At 53.4% G+C, this 16,908-nt stretch overlaps 9 protein-coding genes across 9 annotated transcripts; 5 read left to right on the top strand and 4 right to left on the bottom strand.

Moving 5' to 3' along the window:
* Positions 1-1,403: 1,403 nt before the first annotated feature.
* Positions 1,404-2,681, bottom strand: G647_01897 (uncharacterized protein; the record flags this gene model as incomplete). Its single annotated transcript, XM_008725296.1, has 1 exon — positions 1,404-2,681. The coding sequence occupies one exon, from the start codon at positions 2,679-2,681 to the stop codon at positions 1,404-1,406; it is 1,278 nt and encodes a 425-aa protein (XP_008723518.1).
* Positions 2,682-3,292: 611 nt separating this feature from the next.
* G647_01896 (uncharacterized protein) lies at positions 3,293-3,697 on the top strand (the record flags this gene model as incomplete). The annotated part of the gene is made up of 1 exon (XM_008725295.1): positions 3,293-3,697. One exon carries the CDS (start codon positions 3,293-3,295, stop codon positions 3,695-3,697), a length of 405 nt encoding a protein of 134 aa, XP_008723517.1.
* Positions 3,698-4,235: 538 nt separating this feature from the next.
* G647_01895 (uncharacterized protein) lies at positions 4,236-5,123 on the top strand (the record flags this gene model as incomplete). The annotated part of the gene is made up of 1 exon (XM_008725294.1): positions 4,236-5,123. One exon carries the CDS (start codon positions 4,236-4,238, stop codon positions 5,121-5,123), a length of 888 nt encoding a protein of 295 aa, XP_008723516.1.
* A 493-nt stretch (positions 5,124-5,616) lies between these two features.
* On the bottom strand, positions 5,617-8,467 carry G647_01894 (uncharacterized protein; the record flags this gene model as incomplete). Its single annotated transcript, XM_008725293.1, has 2 exons — positions 5,617-7,938; positions 7,988-8,467. The coding sequence occupies 2 exons, from the start codon at positions 8,465-8,467 to the stop codon at positions 5,617-5,619; spliced, it is 2,802 nt and encodes a 933-aa protein (XP_008723515.1).
* A 920-nt stretch (positions 8,468-9,387) lies between these two features.
* Positions 9,388-9,878, bottom strand: G647_01893 (uncharacterized protein; the record flags this gene model as incomplete). Its single annotated transcript, XM_008725292.1, has 2 exons — positions 9,388-9,727; positions 9,778-9,878. 2 exons carry the CDS (start codon positions 9,876-9,878, stop codon positions 9,388-9,390), a joined length of 441 nt encoding a protein of 146 aa, XP_008723514.1.
* A 593-nt stretch (positions 9,879-10,471) lies between these two features.
* On the top strand, positions 10,472-11,240 carry G647_01892 (vacuolar-sorting protein snf7; the record flags this gene model as incomplete). Its single annotated transcript, XM_008725291.1, has 3 exons — positions 10,472-10,646; positions 10,699-11,112; positions 11,164-11,240. 3 exons carry the CDS (start codon positions 10,472-10,474, stop codon positions 11,238-11,240), a joined length of 666 nt encoding a protein of 221 aa, XP_008723513.1.
* A 693-nt stretch (positions 11,241-11,933) lies between these two features.
* Positions 11,934-12,242, top strand: G647_01891 (uncharacterized protein; the record flags this gene model as incomplete). The annotated part of the gene is made up of 1 exon (XM_008725290.1): positions 11,934-12,242. One exon carries the CDS (start codon positions 11,934-11,936, stop codon positions 12,240-12,242), a length of 309 nt encoding a protein of 102 aa, XP_008723512.1.
* Positions 12,243-12,546: 304 nt separating this feature from the next.
* On the top strand, positions 12,547-13,230 carry G647_01890 (uncharacterized protein; the record flags this gene model as incomplete). The annotated part of the gene is made up of 1 exon (XM_008725289.1): positions 12,547-13,230. The coding sequence occupies one exon, from the start codon at positions 12,547-12,549 to the stop codon at positions 13,228-13,230; it is 684 nt and encodes a 227-aa protein (XP_008723511.1).
* A 670-nt stretch (positions 13,231-13,900) lies between these two features.
* Positions 13,901-16,372, bottom strand: G647_01889 (uncharacterized protein; the record flags this gene model as incomplete). Its single annotated transcript, XM_008725288.1, has 1 exon — positions 13,901-16,372. One exon carries the CDS (start codon positions 16,370-16,372, stop codon positions 13,901-13,903), a length of 2,472 nt encoding a protein of 823 aa, XP_008723510.1.
* Between the last annotated feature and the right edge of the window lie 536 nt (positions 16,373-16,908).

The raw sequence follows: 16,908 nt of genomic DNA, 5'->3' as shown, positions 1-16,908 counted from the left end.
GGCGTCGATGCGTTTGACGGTGCAGATGGGCCGGCGCTTAGACGGCCAACAACACCAGTGCCGACTGTGCTTGAGGGGAAAGCAGGCAATGCAGGCAATGCAAGATTTTCTTGGATTCTGGGATCAAAAGCTACGCTAAGCTCGCAAGCAGCTGAAAAATAGGCGAACTCGGCTTCTCGGGATGATAGCTTTTTCGTGTTCGTGTCGCGCCGTGGCTGACCGCGACGAGCTGGACCCGAGTTGAGAATCGACCGCCGTGGTCTTCAGTCTTTCGTCCTTAGGGTCGTCAGCAGGGGCACTCGTCAGCCCGTACGAAGGAGCTCCTGTGGTCAAAAAAAAAACAACCCTCCAAGGTCGAAGGCTCAGACCGAGATGGATACCCTCCTCAAATAATGGGTATAACAAACAGCACCTGCTGCCGCGTGGCCTAGGCATCCATGTCCTCCTCTACCCCACCAGGAGATACCATGCACCATGCTCTACGGAGTACAGCACCTGCACTTGGACGCCCTTTGTGAGTCTACTCGTATGAAGGATCGAGAGGCCAGTCTGAATACAGTGACTTGAGAGCGCATTCATATTGATGGGCACACTCAGCTTCGCGACTCTGTACTCGTTAAACGCGAGGGCGTCTGCGAATCCAGTCGGCTCCTGTGCTGTATACTCGCCAGAACGATTGGGCACATTCCTGGACTCGGACTTTGTCGTCTCCTTCTCCTCCCGTACGAGTACTCATAGCCAAGCATTATGATGCTAGGGGCTCGGGTTCAAGCACCCAACATAGAGTATACGGAGTAGGTCCTTTCCAGTTCTGCTCATGCTCCCGACGACTGGCTTGGCGCAGCGGTTCTCTGCCGCTGATAGTACAATATGGAGTACCAATACGGGGTACTGCTGTCCAAAACACTGATCTTATCTCCTTGGCTTCACCCAAGGCCCGGCCTTTCCGTCCAGTGGTCGCTTCACCCGAGTGATTGTGATGTGATATAGGGCTGTCGCTTGTCTCGGCAATATACTCTGTAGTGGTTGAGGTTTGCCACGATCCAGTCTAGATCCTGTAGGTGTTTCGTGCTCCCCAAATCCACCAGGTATGGGATAGGAATATTATGTCTCGGCGACGAGTCGCGTTCGGGTGGGGGATAACTGTAGGGACTGATCTTGATGGATGAGGGCGACGTCTGGCTGGCTATATCAGGAAAACGCCGTCAGTGTACGTCTCTCACGAGTGCAGCGTACGAAAGATCAGCCGGAACGTTGACTGGCCAAGGCTGGCAAGACGGGCAGATCGACAATGGGTGTCAATCAAGTAGGTAGGTGCCTGTGGTCTTTGATGGCTATAGCCTTTTGTGGAATTCGCCTCTGCCGTCAATGCGATGTCTTCTCCCCTCTTGACATGACCGGAGTCACTTCCTCGTCACCCTTTCCTCCCACTGCACACCAACCCACTCCTCCTTGAAACTGACGGCTCCAGTCTCACCACAGTTGTTCACGCAGGTCCCCACGATAATCGTGCCCCATTCCATGCCTTCGTCCAGGCTCAGGTCCTCATCTTTCTCCAACTCATAAATCAAACCTGGAACAAGCTGCAGCTCGAACACCCGCTGACTGCCACAACTCTCGCATCTCGGTATACCCCTCGGCGCACCTGCTTTTCCATGCGGAACGGTGAACCGTGATGCCACGTCGTCTGTGCCAGAGTATAGTAACGGTTCACCCTTGAACTCATACCGAAGCACTTGGTCCGGATTTTGTGCAATGCGGTCTGAGAACCTTTGGAATGTTTTATCCATCGTCATATCATAATCATCTTTGCCGTTCGAGGCGGTGCCTGAATCTTCAGCATCATAGTGGGTTTTGGAGGACTCGCCGTTCTTCACTGGGATAGTGGAAGGCTGTTCTTTTTCGAGTTCTTCTGGGTATGCGTCCAGGTAGAAGGAGGGGTACGGAGGGGGGAAATCGGACGGCGAAGGCCATGGTTCGTGTAAGATTTTCTGTTCCTTTCCGTGTGCAGTTGATTCGGCACCGATCTTCAGTTTCTCTGCGAATGACTGCGTGAGTGGCTGAGGTGAAGACTCGTTGACTGGATTTTGTGGAGGCAAAGCAGCCAACGTAGAGGGAGAGTCTATCGACGCGAACGGGTTTGCTGCTGCCGATCCATGCGAGGACGACATAGAGAACGGGTTTTCTGGCGACGTTGCGGTCGACCCTGATATTGAGAAGGGATTGGCACCATTATTCGCTGCTGGTTGCTGCGTTGGCCCTCCAAACAGTGCACTTCCAAGATCTTGTAAAGGTTCCGGCGGTCGTAGGTCTGTCAATGGCTTCTTCTCCTTGCGCTCTCTTGGCTCCGACTTCCTGACTTCCCGAAATGCGCGAACACTGCCCACCTTCTTCGAGCACGGTTTCTTCCTACAACATAAGATGTGCAAGCGTCGCTCGTCGTTGGGGAAATACTGTTGGAGGTCTGCATTAAGTTGCAACAGGAGGGACATGTAGCTGTTGCACACTTTGCATTTCGCGAGCGCAGCAGGAGGATTTATGGAGGCATCGAGCCAGGTAGGATGGCCACCGACGTGGCTGATCTCGTCGCCTGTTGAGTCGGCGGAGACATAGCCGAGGGTGACGTTTGTGGTCGAGTAGTCTTCCCCTTCATCTGAGGAGTCGCTGTCATAGGGAGGCATCTCGTGGACTTTCACAATCTCCGCTCAGTCCTGGTTCGGTTGGCGAAGTAATCAAGACGAAATACTTATCGATGTATCTGGAGACAATTTTCCAGCGCAGAAAAATGATAGCGCTAAGAGTTAAGGTTGCGTCCCGCGCGGAAACTATCCAAAAAGGGAGAAGACAATCGGGCTAAAGCTTCCCCACATTACGGCGCACCTTTCCGGCACTTCTCCGCAATGATCATCCTCATCGACACCCTTTTTATTGTGGTCACGTCGCTGTCATATGCCGATTCGAGGACCCTGGTCGTGCGTCTTGCTTCCTGCTTCAGCCCGTGTGTTGACGTCGCAACTCCCGTCCGCATATGCGTACTCCTCATCTGGGCCGTACCAGCCGCCCTTTCACAGGGTAAGACCAATCATCCGATGCATAATCGTCTCATGCCACCTTTCTCCCCGCCCCTTGGGAGGCGGGGAACCATGTTAAGCGACGTCGAGCCCGAGTGGATATTGTCCATAAATACCGTTCCATGTTGTCCCGTACCCCGGGTAAGCAGGGAGACCTCCTTCAGTAGCTCTTCTCTCAAGTCCTTGCCTACAGTTCCCGAGGCAGACCAGCGAAACTCAACATGTCCACTCACAAAGCCACTGGCGTGACAATTGACGAATATGAGCTCCCGAAAGGCCGCAATGCTGCAGGAGCGCTCTTGACCACGGCTCTCCTGGTACTCTCAGCTAACAGGAGATTCGTCGAACCACGTTCGTTCCTCCACGATCAGGTCCTAGCCAGGAACGCCAGAGTCCACAAACACAGACATCGAGGTCAAGACATCCTCTTCTACACCATCTATGGGTTGAGCGGCATCCAGACTCTGTGGTTCGCCCTAACGAAGGCGAGACAGCACAACCTCAAGCAATTCAGCGTCGCCTGGTTTCAATGGCTTCTCACCATCTTCCTTGGAGGGACTTTTGCCCAGAAGCACTGGGATGAAGTGGTTGAAAAGAAGGAGTTGAAGACAATCAAGGAGATCTAAAGAAATGGGCGAGGTTGAGACTCCTCTTCCAGCGTCATGACCTGCGGCGGCCGAGTTGCTGTCCACCGCGATACTTTGATTGAAGCGACCAGGAGTTCTATGGAGGCAAAGCTGTGGCTTGACAGGAATATAGTGGGACAGATCTTCCAACATGCCACTTCTACACCGGCTGTTGTAAAGCAAAAGATATTCGACGCTGCTGTGGCGTTTCCATACTCCTTGCATCCTGTACTGAGACCAACGACATACACCTAGTCTCTTGCTTGACATCTGGACGATAATAACCAAGCCAAGTCAGTCCAACCTGGCGCGGCAATAGTTGCGCCTCCTGCCACTTTGAAACCATTTGCCAAGACTTCAGCTTCTGGTGCAACCATTCAACGTCCAACTCAACTTCAACTTCACCTTCACCTCCTTCTCACCTCGAAATTCCTTCCTCTCCCTTTCAGTCTTTGACGGGTCTCCTTAAAGCCGGTACCGTGGTCCTGTAGGCACCGTGAAACCCTGAACGACCAGGTCCTGCACCAACTGACCAGCCATGGCCTTAACAGCCCGTCACGAGCAAGGCTCAGCCTTCCTCCGCATCCCAGCCGAAATCCGACTGCACATTTACAGCTTCCTCCTCCCCAAACACCGTCTAGACATCAATCTCTGCGACCCCGACGACACCCACCCACCCAGGGACATGCTCCCGAGCAAAAACAAAAAAGCGTCCCCCATCTCGGCCATGGTCTCTCTGAATCTGGCCATTGAAGCCATCACCCGCTCCAACGGCCTCCACCTCCTGTTGGTCAGCACCCGCACCGCCGCCGAATACGCGGGCCTGCTCGCCAAGATGGCCGTCCGCTTCCACTGCCCGAAGTGTTTTGACGAGTGGCTCCGCAACGTGTCGTACGGCCTGGGCGTGGGCATCAAGTGGCTCAAACGCGTCGAGATCCTGTTCGACTCGGAGATGGGACCCCGACACGTCGGCCCGGACTTGCAGGGCATGACGCCTGCGCTGTCCAAGTTCATGGCCAACGAGATGATGAAGCAGTGCCAGCACACCGTCTACGCGTACTACGGCCGTCTGGACCTCATGGAACCGCCGCGCGAAGTGTGGAAGTACGAGCCTTACCGGGGCGACAGCCCGCCCTTGTCGTCTGGCCATCCTGATTCCCGGAGCGGGACAACGCTCAACAACTCGGCACAGGGGGTGTCCCAGACCCAGATAAATGGTGGGCTGCATATGCATCCTTGGGTCATCAACGGAGGGTTCCCGCCCCCTGAGACGCGGACGCTCTTCCACGGTGCGCTCACAACGTGGCGGGGTTTGAGGCGGGGATTTCGCTTATCATCTAATCTTCGTTTACAACCAGGTGAGGATCGAGATGAGTCTGCAGACACGACGACAAAATGGGTCATCAAGGGGTGGCTTAACGTTTAAAAAGTCGGGAAATGCTCATAAACATAGTGTATGTTCGTGCTGCGTGCCGACGGTGGCCACGCCAATGTGTAGGCATAGTCTAATTGTGGGCTGAAAGGCGCTCAAATGCCGAAGAGAGGACCTCTCCGCAGTATTCCCTCTGGGAATCTGCGTGAAGTAGTTAATGTTCGTACTGAGCAAGGAGCCACCAGTGGATTGACAGTGTCCCCTTTCGTATTGTTCCACAATTAGCTCTAATTAGTACTATTCGATACAAAGGAAGTAGATAACATGGACTGAGTCATGCTGAGAGCATCTTTCCATGCGCCGGGACCGATTTCCCGACGAAGTTTTCCACCGCTGCCGTCTCAGAAGGTAAATTGCATCAACCCCGGGTTTAGCACCAAGGGCAACAGGGCGTGAGAACCTACAGAAGCCAAGTTAGTTATTGCGTTGGATCCTTCCCTTCACACCTTCGCAATTATAGCTCTGCACAACACCGCGTGATGTGTATTCACAGTTTAAACAGGAAGAAGACACCCCCGCAAGAAATAAAGAAAGACTCACCCACAACCGTGGCCAGTGGCCATATCGCTGTAAACCATCCGATCTGCCAATCGTACGGCACCAACTGACCCAGAGGCCCGACTCCCGCCACGACGACCATGCCCACGCTGACGACCACGCAGAAGATGAACGTGAAGCGAAACTTCCTGAGGATAGTGGGCACTTCGGCGAAGAAGGACGTATCCGTGGCTTCCTTGGAAGTCGCGCCCCATGACATGTCGATGGAGAAAAGGTGGCTGAGGATCGCCTGGCTGACGTGCAAGCTGATGCCGCCTAGGAAGACCGTCAGGAGCGGAATCCAGCGGAGGTTCTCCCACAGGGCAGATCCCAGCGTCTTCTCTTCGACGCGGTACCGCGTGACCGCGAGGGCGAGGTTGCCTAGCGCGGTGAACACGATGATGATGGCAAAGTATATTTTGAAGCTGTCGATGTAGTAGTGGTCGAGATGGCCGTTGAACCAGCCCACGATGCAGTAGTTTAGCAGCGTCAGAATCCACGCGCTGCCAATGGCATAGTACGTGCCTATGTAAGCCATGATCGTGATCTTGCTGGGCAACGGCATGTTGGAGCGCACAAAGTTGCGGAACAAAGGCGTAAACGGTCCTTTGGTGACCCATTCGCGGAATGGATGGAAGATCAGCTCGCTGCAGCCGTAGGCGTATTTCTCCCACCGGGCCAGCTCGTCGTACACGGTGAGGGAGACGCCTTCTTTGAAGCCTTGGCCCGCGTACGCCGCGAGTCGGAGGATGTAGCCCTGCGTTTGGAGACGTAAGGCCATGTCGAAGTCTTCGGACACGGTGGCTTCTGACCAGTATTTCTCCTTGACTACCCCATCGTTAATGTCAGCGTACACGTACGCCACATCCTGCACGGCCGTCCAGCGCAAGAAGGCATTGTGTCCGACGAACGGCGCGACGTCGCCGTTTGAGACGGCATATCGGATGGCCGTGTAGACGAGATTCGTGAAGAACGTGATTCCCTTTTCGAACCATGAGTCCGTGACGTTCATGACCCCCGAGGCGAATTGTATGATCGCGACTTCGGGGGAGGCTTCCATCTCAGAAACAGCGCTCAGGAAACAATCTTGCGGAACGCGCGTGTCGCTGTCGATGAGTAGGATGTAGTCACCAACACGAATATTGCCGGCTGCTTGGGTGCGGCCTTCGTCCTCATGTATGATCTCAGCTAAAGCGGCTTGATAGGTGGTGCGTTCTTGATCGACTGTCCATGTGCCATCGGTTGGCTGGATGATGGCGGATAATTTGTCCTCGATCCGCGCGGAGACATTGAGCGCGTAATTCATGTTCGATGCTTTTTTGAATTTGCCGGCTCGGACGAAGGGCTGCTCGCCTTCGCCATTGGGTTTTGGATTGTGTTTGGGCCGAGCCACCCAACCGATGTTGTGCTCGTCGTAGTAATCTCTGCGTTCTTGGGTTTCTTCAGCTGAGATGATTTGCATACCATCGTCGTTGATGAAGATATTAGCCGTGCCGCCTTGCATTTCGTAGGTGGAGATTGCGTCCTTAATAGACTTGATCGTGGGGTCGATGACGGACCAGAGCCCTTCTTTGTACACGGGACATTGGATCGTGACATGAGGCAATACACAGGATCCGTCCGTTGGGAGGCGAGATGGAGGCATGCCGGAGTAGAATTTGGTGTTGGCGTTCATCTGGCTGATAGGGCCGATGATCTGGGCACAGCAGCCGGCGACGGATTGCATGAAGAAGAGTGCTAGCCAGCATTGAAAGGGGACGACAGCGATGAAGGCCAGCCGTGTCCAGTTGTGGTCGACTTTGAGTTCGATGGCAATTTCTCGCCAGCCACTCCCGATTGCGGCGATGAGCAGGATCAAGGTGAAGGCCGTGAGAATAGGCTGAACAAGAACGATACGACGAGGTGCCAGAGGGCTTTCATGGTCCTGCGAGAATGCTTCGTTGCCGTTGGGACTCAGGTTGAGAGTGCTTGGTAGGGCACTGAGTGCTGGTGGTGCTGACGCATCACCGTCGAACTCTTCCTTCCAGACCATGCTGATGAGCTGGTCTTCAATTGATTGCACACGCTTGAGGATGTGATTGGGATCGTCGTCCCATACAACGAGGACGTTGTTGGTTCGCACGAAAGCTGCAAATTGATGCTTCTGACAGTCTGGTAGGGCGTTGATGTTTGGAAGAATCTGCAGCCGAAGGCCTGAGTCCAGCGGCATGTGAGCGAGAGTCTCGTCCTGGAGAAAGAGTTTGACGACTCCCGTGTTGACAGTCATGGCACACTACACATATTATCAGACATGGCTGGTGCACGTGGAAGATGTTTCTGACCTTGACATTCAGCCTCCTCACAGCATCATACACCCCGTCAGGTCGTGATGAGAGGTCTTCTGGGGCACACTTGTAGTCATCCTTTGCCTTCTTCAGAAAAACACCTTCCTCGATACTGTTGGTCGTCCACATCCGCTCTATTTGTTGCTGATGCAGCCAGTTGCACATCATGTCGGTCTTGAGCTCCCTGAGGTCGGGCATGGAACTGTTCCGAAAATCTCCTTGCGGGTACAACATGGTTCTCCTGTTCGGGTTATTTCTTGATGATACCGGTCTGGCTGGGGCAGAGGAAGCACTGGTCAGCCTTAGTTCGCCTGCGGAGTCTGGCGTTCTTGGACTGCTGGGTATCATCGACAGGTCGAATGTTGAGGTCATTGCTGGATAGGAGCTTCCCACGACGATAGTGGGTGTATTATTTGGAGCGCACTGAGAGTTTTGCAGTGCGGACGAAGCAGCCGCCTCTGCACTGTTCGCTGCCATGTCGACGCCGAGTAATCGTAATCTCTGCGATGCTGGGGGCAGCTCTGGCTGGAGGAGTCGAACAATAAAAAGACAGGCCTGTGGCGATAGGTCTCCATAAACGGGGACGACAAGCGGCGCTGGGCAATCGTGGCAATAAATATAAGCCTAGACCGACCCTTCCGATCAACATGAGAGATCTCGGCTCCAGAAACTCGGATACCAGGAGACTGATGCCGGAGCGTCGAAGTGCGATGCGCCAGATTGCCGAGACAGAGGACGCAGATATGGGCGGCATCCTTTCGCCGACACTGAAGACCCATGTCAAGCAACGGATCACAGGTTTCTGAGCAGGAGATTCCGGTCTGGACAGCGCCAGAAGCAGCAAATTTCCCACCTGCTAGCAGCATGGCCAGCAGGGACAGAGGCGAGAGTGGCTGGAAACCAATATTTGACCATTGACGCGAAATGAATGGGTCTGCTCTCTCGTCCAGTCCGTGCATCACGGCCTCATCTGGGAATCATTGCGCAAGCCACTACGGCGCCAATGATGGATCGAGCCTGAGCGACCTGGAGAGGGCAAAGGGAAATAAGGTCAAGGTAGATAATGTCTTCGAAAGAAGCGTTTCTGAGACAGAGCTGAGTAGGTTGGTCGAAATCCGAGACTCGGCAGGCCGTACCAGAATTCATACGACACCAAACCCTGCCCCCTGGCAGACCAGTTGGAAATCCTACGGCACGCACCTGTTACAAACAAGCATGATGCTGTCGTTGACGGAAAGCTTGTTGTGGACAATCACCGATTCCAGCCAATTCCTTCCTGTAAACACCCCATGCCATTGACACGGGTGGATAGTTGTTCAGTGAACGATGCATCGAGATCGAAGTGCACCAAGGGGCGTAGAGAGTGTTGTATTGCCAATATTTCCATGTTTGTGATTCTAAGTGCCGACAGACTCCAATCGCTGCTTTGTACGCATCATCTCCTCCAGTGTATTTTCATATTCTCCTATTCTCACAGCGCCGGCATCCCAAATCAGGACGGCTTGCAGAGATTGGGCGGCACGTTGGAAGCGATTTCCACTCTTTCTCCGGATCGGTCGCGGCGTTGCCTGAACATATCCGATTACGTTGATCCAAGTGCCTAACGCAAGCGTAGTCGACTCTGTTGTTTCGAGGACAAGAGTGATATCTACCCATATGCGTGGGACTGGGCTAATGTCCTTGGGAAATGCATGCTCGAGGAGGATCTGGCTTCGGGCACTATCGTACTGTACAATACTTGACAAGAGGTCAGTAGTATGGCAACCAGCACGCTTGAGGCGTCATACCAACCCAAGAATCTCACCTTAGTCCCCGAGGCAAGAGATGCCACTGCGTGAAGGAAGACGAGTGTGCTGGGAACAGGCGCGTTTGTCGCAACTTCGCTCATTGTGGCTCTATCGCATCAGATAGTCGGCCATGTTCGGGGCACTTTGGTGGCGACAAACATTTCGCTTTTGTGCCTGAACACAGCGGCATACTCAAATACAATTTCGAGTTTGCCGTGTCTATGAGTAAATAGTACGAAGGACTCCGTACTGACAGTCAAGCTGAAAGAGCCCCCCTTTACTTCGCGCTCACGTGATCCCGGCAGACCTGCCGTGAGAACAAGTGGGCTAGGCGGATCGAACTGGCGATGTCATGGCTCTGGCTCTTTATGATCCGCTGTTCAGGCACCTCACCGCAAGCCACACTCTTTACATCGCACGTTCCTGCTGATCCCGTACCCGTTCTATTGCTCAAGAGGCCCTCAACTGTCAGGTGTTAGCCTTCATCTTCCCAAGAGACACCCACAGCCCGAAAACAGGCCGATCACATCGCGTGACCACTCGACCTAGGCACATGCGATACGGTTCGATCCAGGTGGATCCGTGATCATTTCGCCCGACGCCCTTTGCATTTCTTACCAGGACTCCTTCACACCTCGAAGGACACGATTCTGCCGCTCCATAGTCCCTAAACCCTTGACCATCGACGCACGACATGTGGGGTTGGTTTGGCGGGGCAGCAGCCCAAGCAAGAAAAGATGCCCCCAAAAAGGCCATCCTACAGCTAAGGTCGCAGCTGGACATGTTACAAAAGAGGGAAAAGCATTTAGAGAACCAGATGGCAGAGCAGGATGCGATAGCGAGGAAGAACGTATCCACGAACAAAGCTGGTAAGTAGATCGTGATATAGGACATACATGGCGATACTGAAGATATTTGTAGCCGCCAAAGCTGCTTTGAGACGAAAGAAACTACACGAGCGCACCCTTGAGCAGACGTCAGCTCAGATTGCCCAGGTTGAGCAACAGATATATTCCATCGAGGCCGCCAACATCAACCAGGAAACACTCAATGCCATGAAGAACGCAGGATCGGCCATGAAGCAGATACATGGCAACCTCACCATAGACAAGGTTGATCAGACCATGGACGAGCTACGGGAGCAACATGCTCTGGGCGAAGAAATTGCCAACGCCATCACGAATGCGCCTATTGGTGAACCGATTGACGAAGCTGATCTAGAGGAAGAGTTGGAGGGACTGGAACAAGAGGCTATGGACGAAAGAATGTTGAAGACTGGGCCCACACCGGTCACAGGCGAGATCAACCGGCTTCCGGCTGTCTCGGCTGGCCCCAGTAAGTCCCGTGGGAGCTACAGCAACGCAATCGATATTGACTCAGTAGTAGTTGGCAACAAGCCCTCGACAGTGGAAGAAGACGAAGAGGAAGAACTCCGGAAACTACAGGCCGAGATGGCCGTGTGAGGCGGAGAGGCAGGAGGACAGTGAGCAAGCTCTATTCGTCCGCTTGTCCCCGTTGCCTGCAATTCACGGGAGGCGATCCTCTCTAGCAAAATGACAGGAGCTGACGAAGGACGGAAATGACAGCCTGGACTTTGGTTTGGATTGCGTCGTAGAGGGCGTCACGGTGGTACCGGTTGCATTACATGATCGACGATGAGGGCCATGTTAGAGGAAGTACGATCAGAGTCAATTTGGTTCCGATTCAGCTAAGTGCTTTCATTCTATCTCCCGTAATATCTCAAGGAAGGCGTATCCCGTTTCTTGATCTGTTCTGTGTCTGCGCCTGCCGCTGCGGAGTTTTGACCTTCGCTTCACTTCGCCCTCATCCATGTCCGCTTTTGCAACACCCCCTTTCCCACCTCAAGTGACTCCCAAATGATGGTGAAATAATCCTTCTGGTCATCCCTACCCATTTCCAGCACTGGAGATATTTACGCCCACAACGATAAGATGGCGACCTTCAAGTGCTCGCTCAGTCCCGAGGTGCACTATCTTGCGGTGGAGCAGTTGGTGGTCGATGCGACAGAGCACTACGGCTGGCAATGTGGCAGGTATGCTTTCCTCGACTCACAGTAGACTGTTGGCTAATACTGTTTGAGCATTGCATGGGAGACTCTGCTCAACCTCCGACTCACATCACGAGAATTCGCCAACATGGCCATTGTCAAAGCCGTCCTATTTCGAGAGCTCAAGTTCCAGGCCACGAGGGACAACTTCATGCGTTTGAAGGGGACCAACGTCGCCTCTTTTGCCCTTTTCGTCAAAGAGCTCAGCGTCCTGCCCAGCCTCTACAGCGCAACACTAAGTTATCCTGACTTCGAAAAGATCCAGTTGAACATTGCAGATTACCACCAGCAGTTGGAGAATTCTGAAGGGAATGCTGTGCCAGAGATCGAGCTCTTCAGAGAATACCTACTGGAAAACTCCCCCTGGAAGAGTCTCCGTGATAAACGGCGAGGATGAAATGAAGGATGCATACGAGACTTACAAGGAGTGCGTGCAAAAGGACCTTGAATTGATGCTTAACGGGACTTTCCACGACATCTGAATGGAGTGCTTTCAAAGCTTTCAAAGGTTGACCGCCATTCATCTAAGTTCACTGCTGTCTGAGCATCCTTTCATTCCTACATGGAATTGTTTCGCGAGTTCTCGACCTATTGGTGGATGCATTTGTGATAAATGCTTGCGAATTCTCACCCAGGACTTCTTCATATCAGGAGGAGATATCGTTTCCATCGCAATCGTCCCATGTATGGGGGTGGCAAACATGACACTAGAAGTTTTAACGGTGGATTGGGCGATGTTGGTCACTCTTGGAGGACACTGGCGAGAGCGTGGATGCCAGCTACCTTCCTTCAATCGTCTGGCAAAACTCCGTTTGTACAGCCCAGAGGAGATCATTCACTGGGAAGTGAACGATGGTGTCGACACTAGGCTCAAGTGGAGGATGGGTGTCGAGACGTTGCTCGACAAGACTCATACTACCTTGCAGGATCTGGACGTATCTGATGTCCAGGAAACCCCGGAACTGGCGTGGGTTTCTATGTCTCGTCTCAGTTTCCCATGCCTTCGGCGCCTGAAGGTCGACGGTCTCTACATCGACCTTGAATCGCTTGCAGCCGGCATATCACAGATACCAGAACTGGAGCAGCTTGCGATAGCCAATGCCGGAATTTTCGCACGGTGCGAGCGAGAATGGAGGCCGGTCTTTGACGCTCTTCGCGACCATCAACCTCGAAAGAAGCACATCTCCTTTTGGGGAATCCAACGCGTGGACGACACGGGCTGTTGGGGCATAAATATTATTGCGGACGAACTCAGAGGCGATTATCCCGAAGAGGAAAGCTGTTCATATCCTGAAAGTATGGGAAACAGTCTACAGCGCTATCTTACCGAAAGAGGGGAGTGGGACGGCCCTTTAGAAGAGTGGTTTACTGAAGACCCAGCATAAGGAGATCCTACATCATTGCCAGCAGCTACGGTCCGGGGGTGCTGAACACACATGGTAGGCAAATGCGAGAGAACACGGTTACGGCTCCTGCGTAATGGGACTGTAGCGATGACACTGATCTCGAGCAAGCTGACGAACCTTGCAGAACGTCAGAACTCAGATGTTATGAGGGTGCATGCAGAGACGTATCGCGAGCGTCAATCGGCTGAGTGTCACGCCTTACGATGACGCATCAGAGGAAATAGCATGCCAGCAGTTGTGGTGCAGCCTGCCGCAGCGGCATGAGATTCAGTTTGAAACACACAAAATTGCGTTCAAGTAATTATCCGATAATTTCAACCGTCCGCAATGAGGCGTTGCAGAACCTCGCCGGCTGACCTCTAGGAAGCCAACCGCCTGTCTGAATCAATTGAGCATCGTCGCATAAATCATCAATGCCAGTGCAAAAACTAGTGTCAAATCTCGCTGGAGGGTAGTCATTGTCGGCGATCGTGCCGCCCTCGTCACGCTATAAAAGACTAAGAGGCCAAGAACCCACGCAAGGTAGCGAGTACGCTTCCTCCCGTGGTGCACTGACTGGCTTGAAACCTAGTCGGCCGTGGCGCATTAACGACCGCCAGGCAACTCAGTCAGCCGGCTTGGCAGTTGAACTGCCGGGATCGATGTCAGGTCATGACTTGAAAGTCATACTCTTCCCGGCCAATTCCTTGCCCATTTTATTCCGCCTGGCGCCCGTCGTCGTATCCAAGGCTTTCGCGAAGGGGTTCATCCTTCTCGCATCGCCCGTTCCAGCCTTGCCATCTGCGCCTGAACCACCGCCGTTGGCATCTCCCGTCGAATTCAGCAGGGACGGCGCCGTCGCATAGTCGAACGGCGTTGCGTTTTGAGCTGCCGCGCGTGCAACGGCCTTCTCGGCCGCTTTCATCGCTTTCTTCTCTGCTTTGCGGACCTTCTTCGCTGCTCGAGCGGCTTCGTACTCGGGAGGAGCGCTGCTAGGGTGTTGCGGAGACAGAGCAGTGGGCGTTGAGGCCACCGAGGAGCCGGTTGCAAGAGGGGCTACTTCGCCTTCATCTTCATCGGCTTCATTGGCTTTGCGTTTCTTACCCTGGCTGCCGGGGCGGAGTGTGAAGATCTCGGTCGCTTTGCTCCGGAGGTGGTCTTTTGCACCCAATGACGTTTTCGACCTGACAGGCCCTTCAGCTTGAGGAGAATGCGTTTCCGGCGTGGTTTGGGCCTGATCTTGCATGGGTTCTTGTGTAGCTGCGAGGTGCCGGAGTGGTAGGATGGAGGAGAGCGCTTCAGTTGCGGCGACGATGTCTGCTGGAAGTTGTTTGTATTGAGGTGTCACGGCGCCCCAGAAGGTGGATTCTGATGAGCGAACTGCAATGGGATTTTCGACGTCTGCGATGCCGTCATAGTTCAAGGAGTCGGTCTGGCGACTGGCGGCCAATTGTTTCAGCGTTTCTCCCAGACCCGAGTAGCTTGTTTGAGGAGGATCCTTCCTTTCCTTGCGTGGGCGACGGACAGTCACTCCTAGAGCTTTCTCACAGTAGTCAAGCAATTCGACGTGCGACTTGCCGTCCTTGCCCTCGGACTTTCCTCGTTTGACGACTTCCACTATCTCAGGGATACGGTTGTGTACGAACTTTGCCTCACCTCTGCAGGCGTGGTGAAAGTTCAACGCCGATGTGGGCATGTTCTCAGCAACCAGCCACAATGTTCTGTTCGGGAGGATGTATTGAACCCCCTCGTCTAGTTCCCTCGCCTTGGCATCGCGCCACGCGTGGAGGGCGCGAAATACGCCCAGTTGTTCCTTGCTCAGGGTATTCGTGGAGCGCATTGTAAGCAAGCTAAGCCAGCCCAGTGAACCGCCGCCAGTCTCAAAGTCGTAGGGTTGACGCGTGTACACTTGCAGAGCTTCTTTCTTGGACTGGGTGAGAACGTAGTTCGTGAGATTGACGTTGGCGGAGGATCCTTGGATGAGCATGTTTCGTAGATGGTCGTATATTGTGAGTAGGTAGTGGGTGTCGCTACGGGCATAATCGAGTAATTCTTGAGGCAGAGGTCGGGTCCGCCAGTCAGCAAGCTGAAATTGCTTTTGCGCGTGGACGTTGGCGAATTGCAAGAGGAGGTGTTTGAGACCTTTACCAGGGAATTGCAGGGCGCATGCTGCATGGAATGTGTCGAACAGGCCGACGATGTAGAGTCCGAGATCGCGCTGGAGCCAGATGATGTCCATATTGGAACCGTGTAGGACCTTCAAGATGCTTGGGTCAGTGAAGACTTCATTTAGAATTTGAAGCTTCTCGCGCCAGGGTTTCAGGGTGTCTATGATCCAATCCTTGTCCCTTGTGCTGATCTGCATCAGGCACACGAGACCGACGTATGAGCGTTGATCATTGTGTTCGAGATCGATTGCGATCTCCTTGGCCTTCCTGAGGTCTTGTAACATATCCTTCACACCTTCTTCTGTGTCGACGTAGATGGCTTTGCTTTCATCAATGGGTTTAAAGGGAGTCGGGTCGTTGAATTGGTAGACGGAGGGAGGGTATTGGTAGTTTTCGATCTCTTGCGCATACGGGTGTTTGTACCCGGTCTCGGCATTGCCCACACTCTGCTCCAACGGTATCGTAGCATGAGGCTTCGTCTGTAGCAGGGGCTTGAAAGGAGTATCGTCAGAGTTGTTCACCCGTCTCTCAAAAGTGGTCTGCGGCTTCGGTACGTTGTCCTTGGCCCACCTCTGCACACCGAATGCAGTTTTCACGGGTCCAGGTGACTCGGTGTCCTGTCGGGTCGGACTCTGGGGTCTGATCACTCCTGAGAACTCGTCAAGTGCAGAGTCAGCCTTCTCCAGGAGACCATCCACGACATCGACTATGCCACGCCAATTGTCCTCCACATCATCTTGGCCTTGAAGAGCAGGAGGTTTAAGCTGTGTCTCGCGGGTGGCAGCTTTGAGCAGCTTGCTCGTCAAGCGCAAAAGATGAGCATTCTGGCGATCGAGTGAGCGAGACAACTTCTCACTCGAAGAGCGATGGAAGCTCAAGTCCTGGTTTGAGACTTGTGTTGCGCTCCTCGTCACATTGATGAGGGAGGATTGAACAAGGTCTTGGAAAGCCTTGAAGTCGGCCGTCAAGTCCATGTTGAGGCAGAGTCACATCTGCAATCATCCAGATACCATCTCCGGCCCGCAAGAAATAGCTGACGACGTTGCAATGTGGCACAAAAGGTCAGTGGGAAGTGAGGACAACCCGAAAGTTTTCGCATCGTAGATGGAGAGCGAAAGTCACTCCGAAGTTTCGCCGATGGTTTGGAACACGGTGAAGCGTAAACGAAATCGAGGCAGATTTGATATCATGAATCTTCACCAACTCTCTGCATTGAGCTCTGTAATCCCGGCCATCTTCGAGTAGCCACGACCGTCATGACACAAGCGACGCAGCTTGAATTCACCACGTAACCCGTATGCCATGGTTGGGACTGGCAAGAGCACCGGTTGCCAGATCTGTTGGCAACGTAAGAAGAACATGTGGCTACTGGATTTCTGAACATAATCAATCCAGGCTGAGTTACGCCATACACTGCGGACAAGAGGTACATGAGTCCTCAGCCTACGTGAAAGCTGTCCGGCGATGTCTAGGCTATGACCGAAGCTGGATCTTCGTGGATGAGGATTAG

Source organism: Cladophialophora carrionii (genome assembly GCF_000365165.1).
Source record: "Cladophialophora carrionii CBS 160.54 unplaced genomic scaffold supercont1.1, whole genome shotgun sequence".
Classification (NCBI taxonomy): domain Eukaryota; kingdom Fungi; phylum Ascomycota; class Eurotiomycetes; order Chaetothyriales; family Herpotrichiellaceae; genus Cladophialophora; species Cladophialophora carrionii.
The sequence above is the reverse complement of the archived record's forward strand: the minus strand, read 5'-3'. Positions and strand labels throughout refer to the sequence as shown.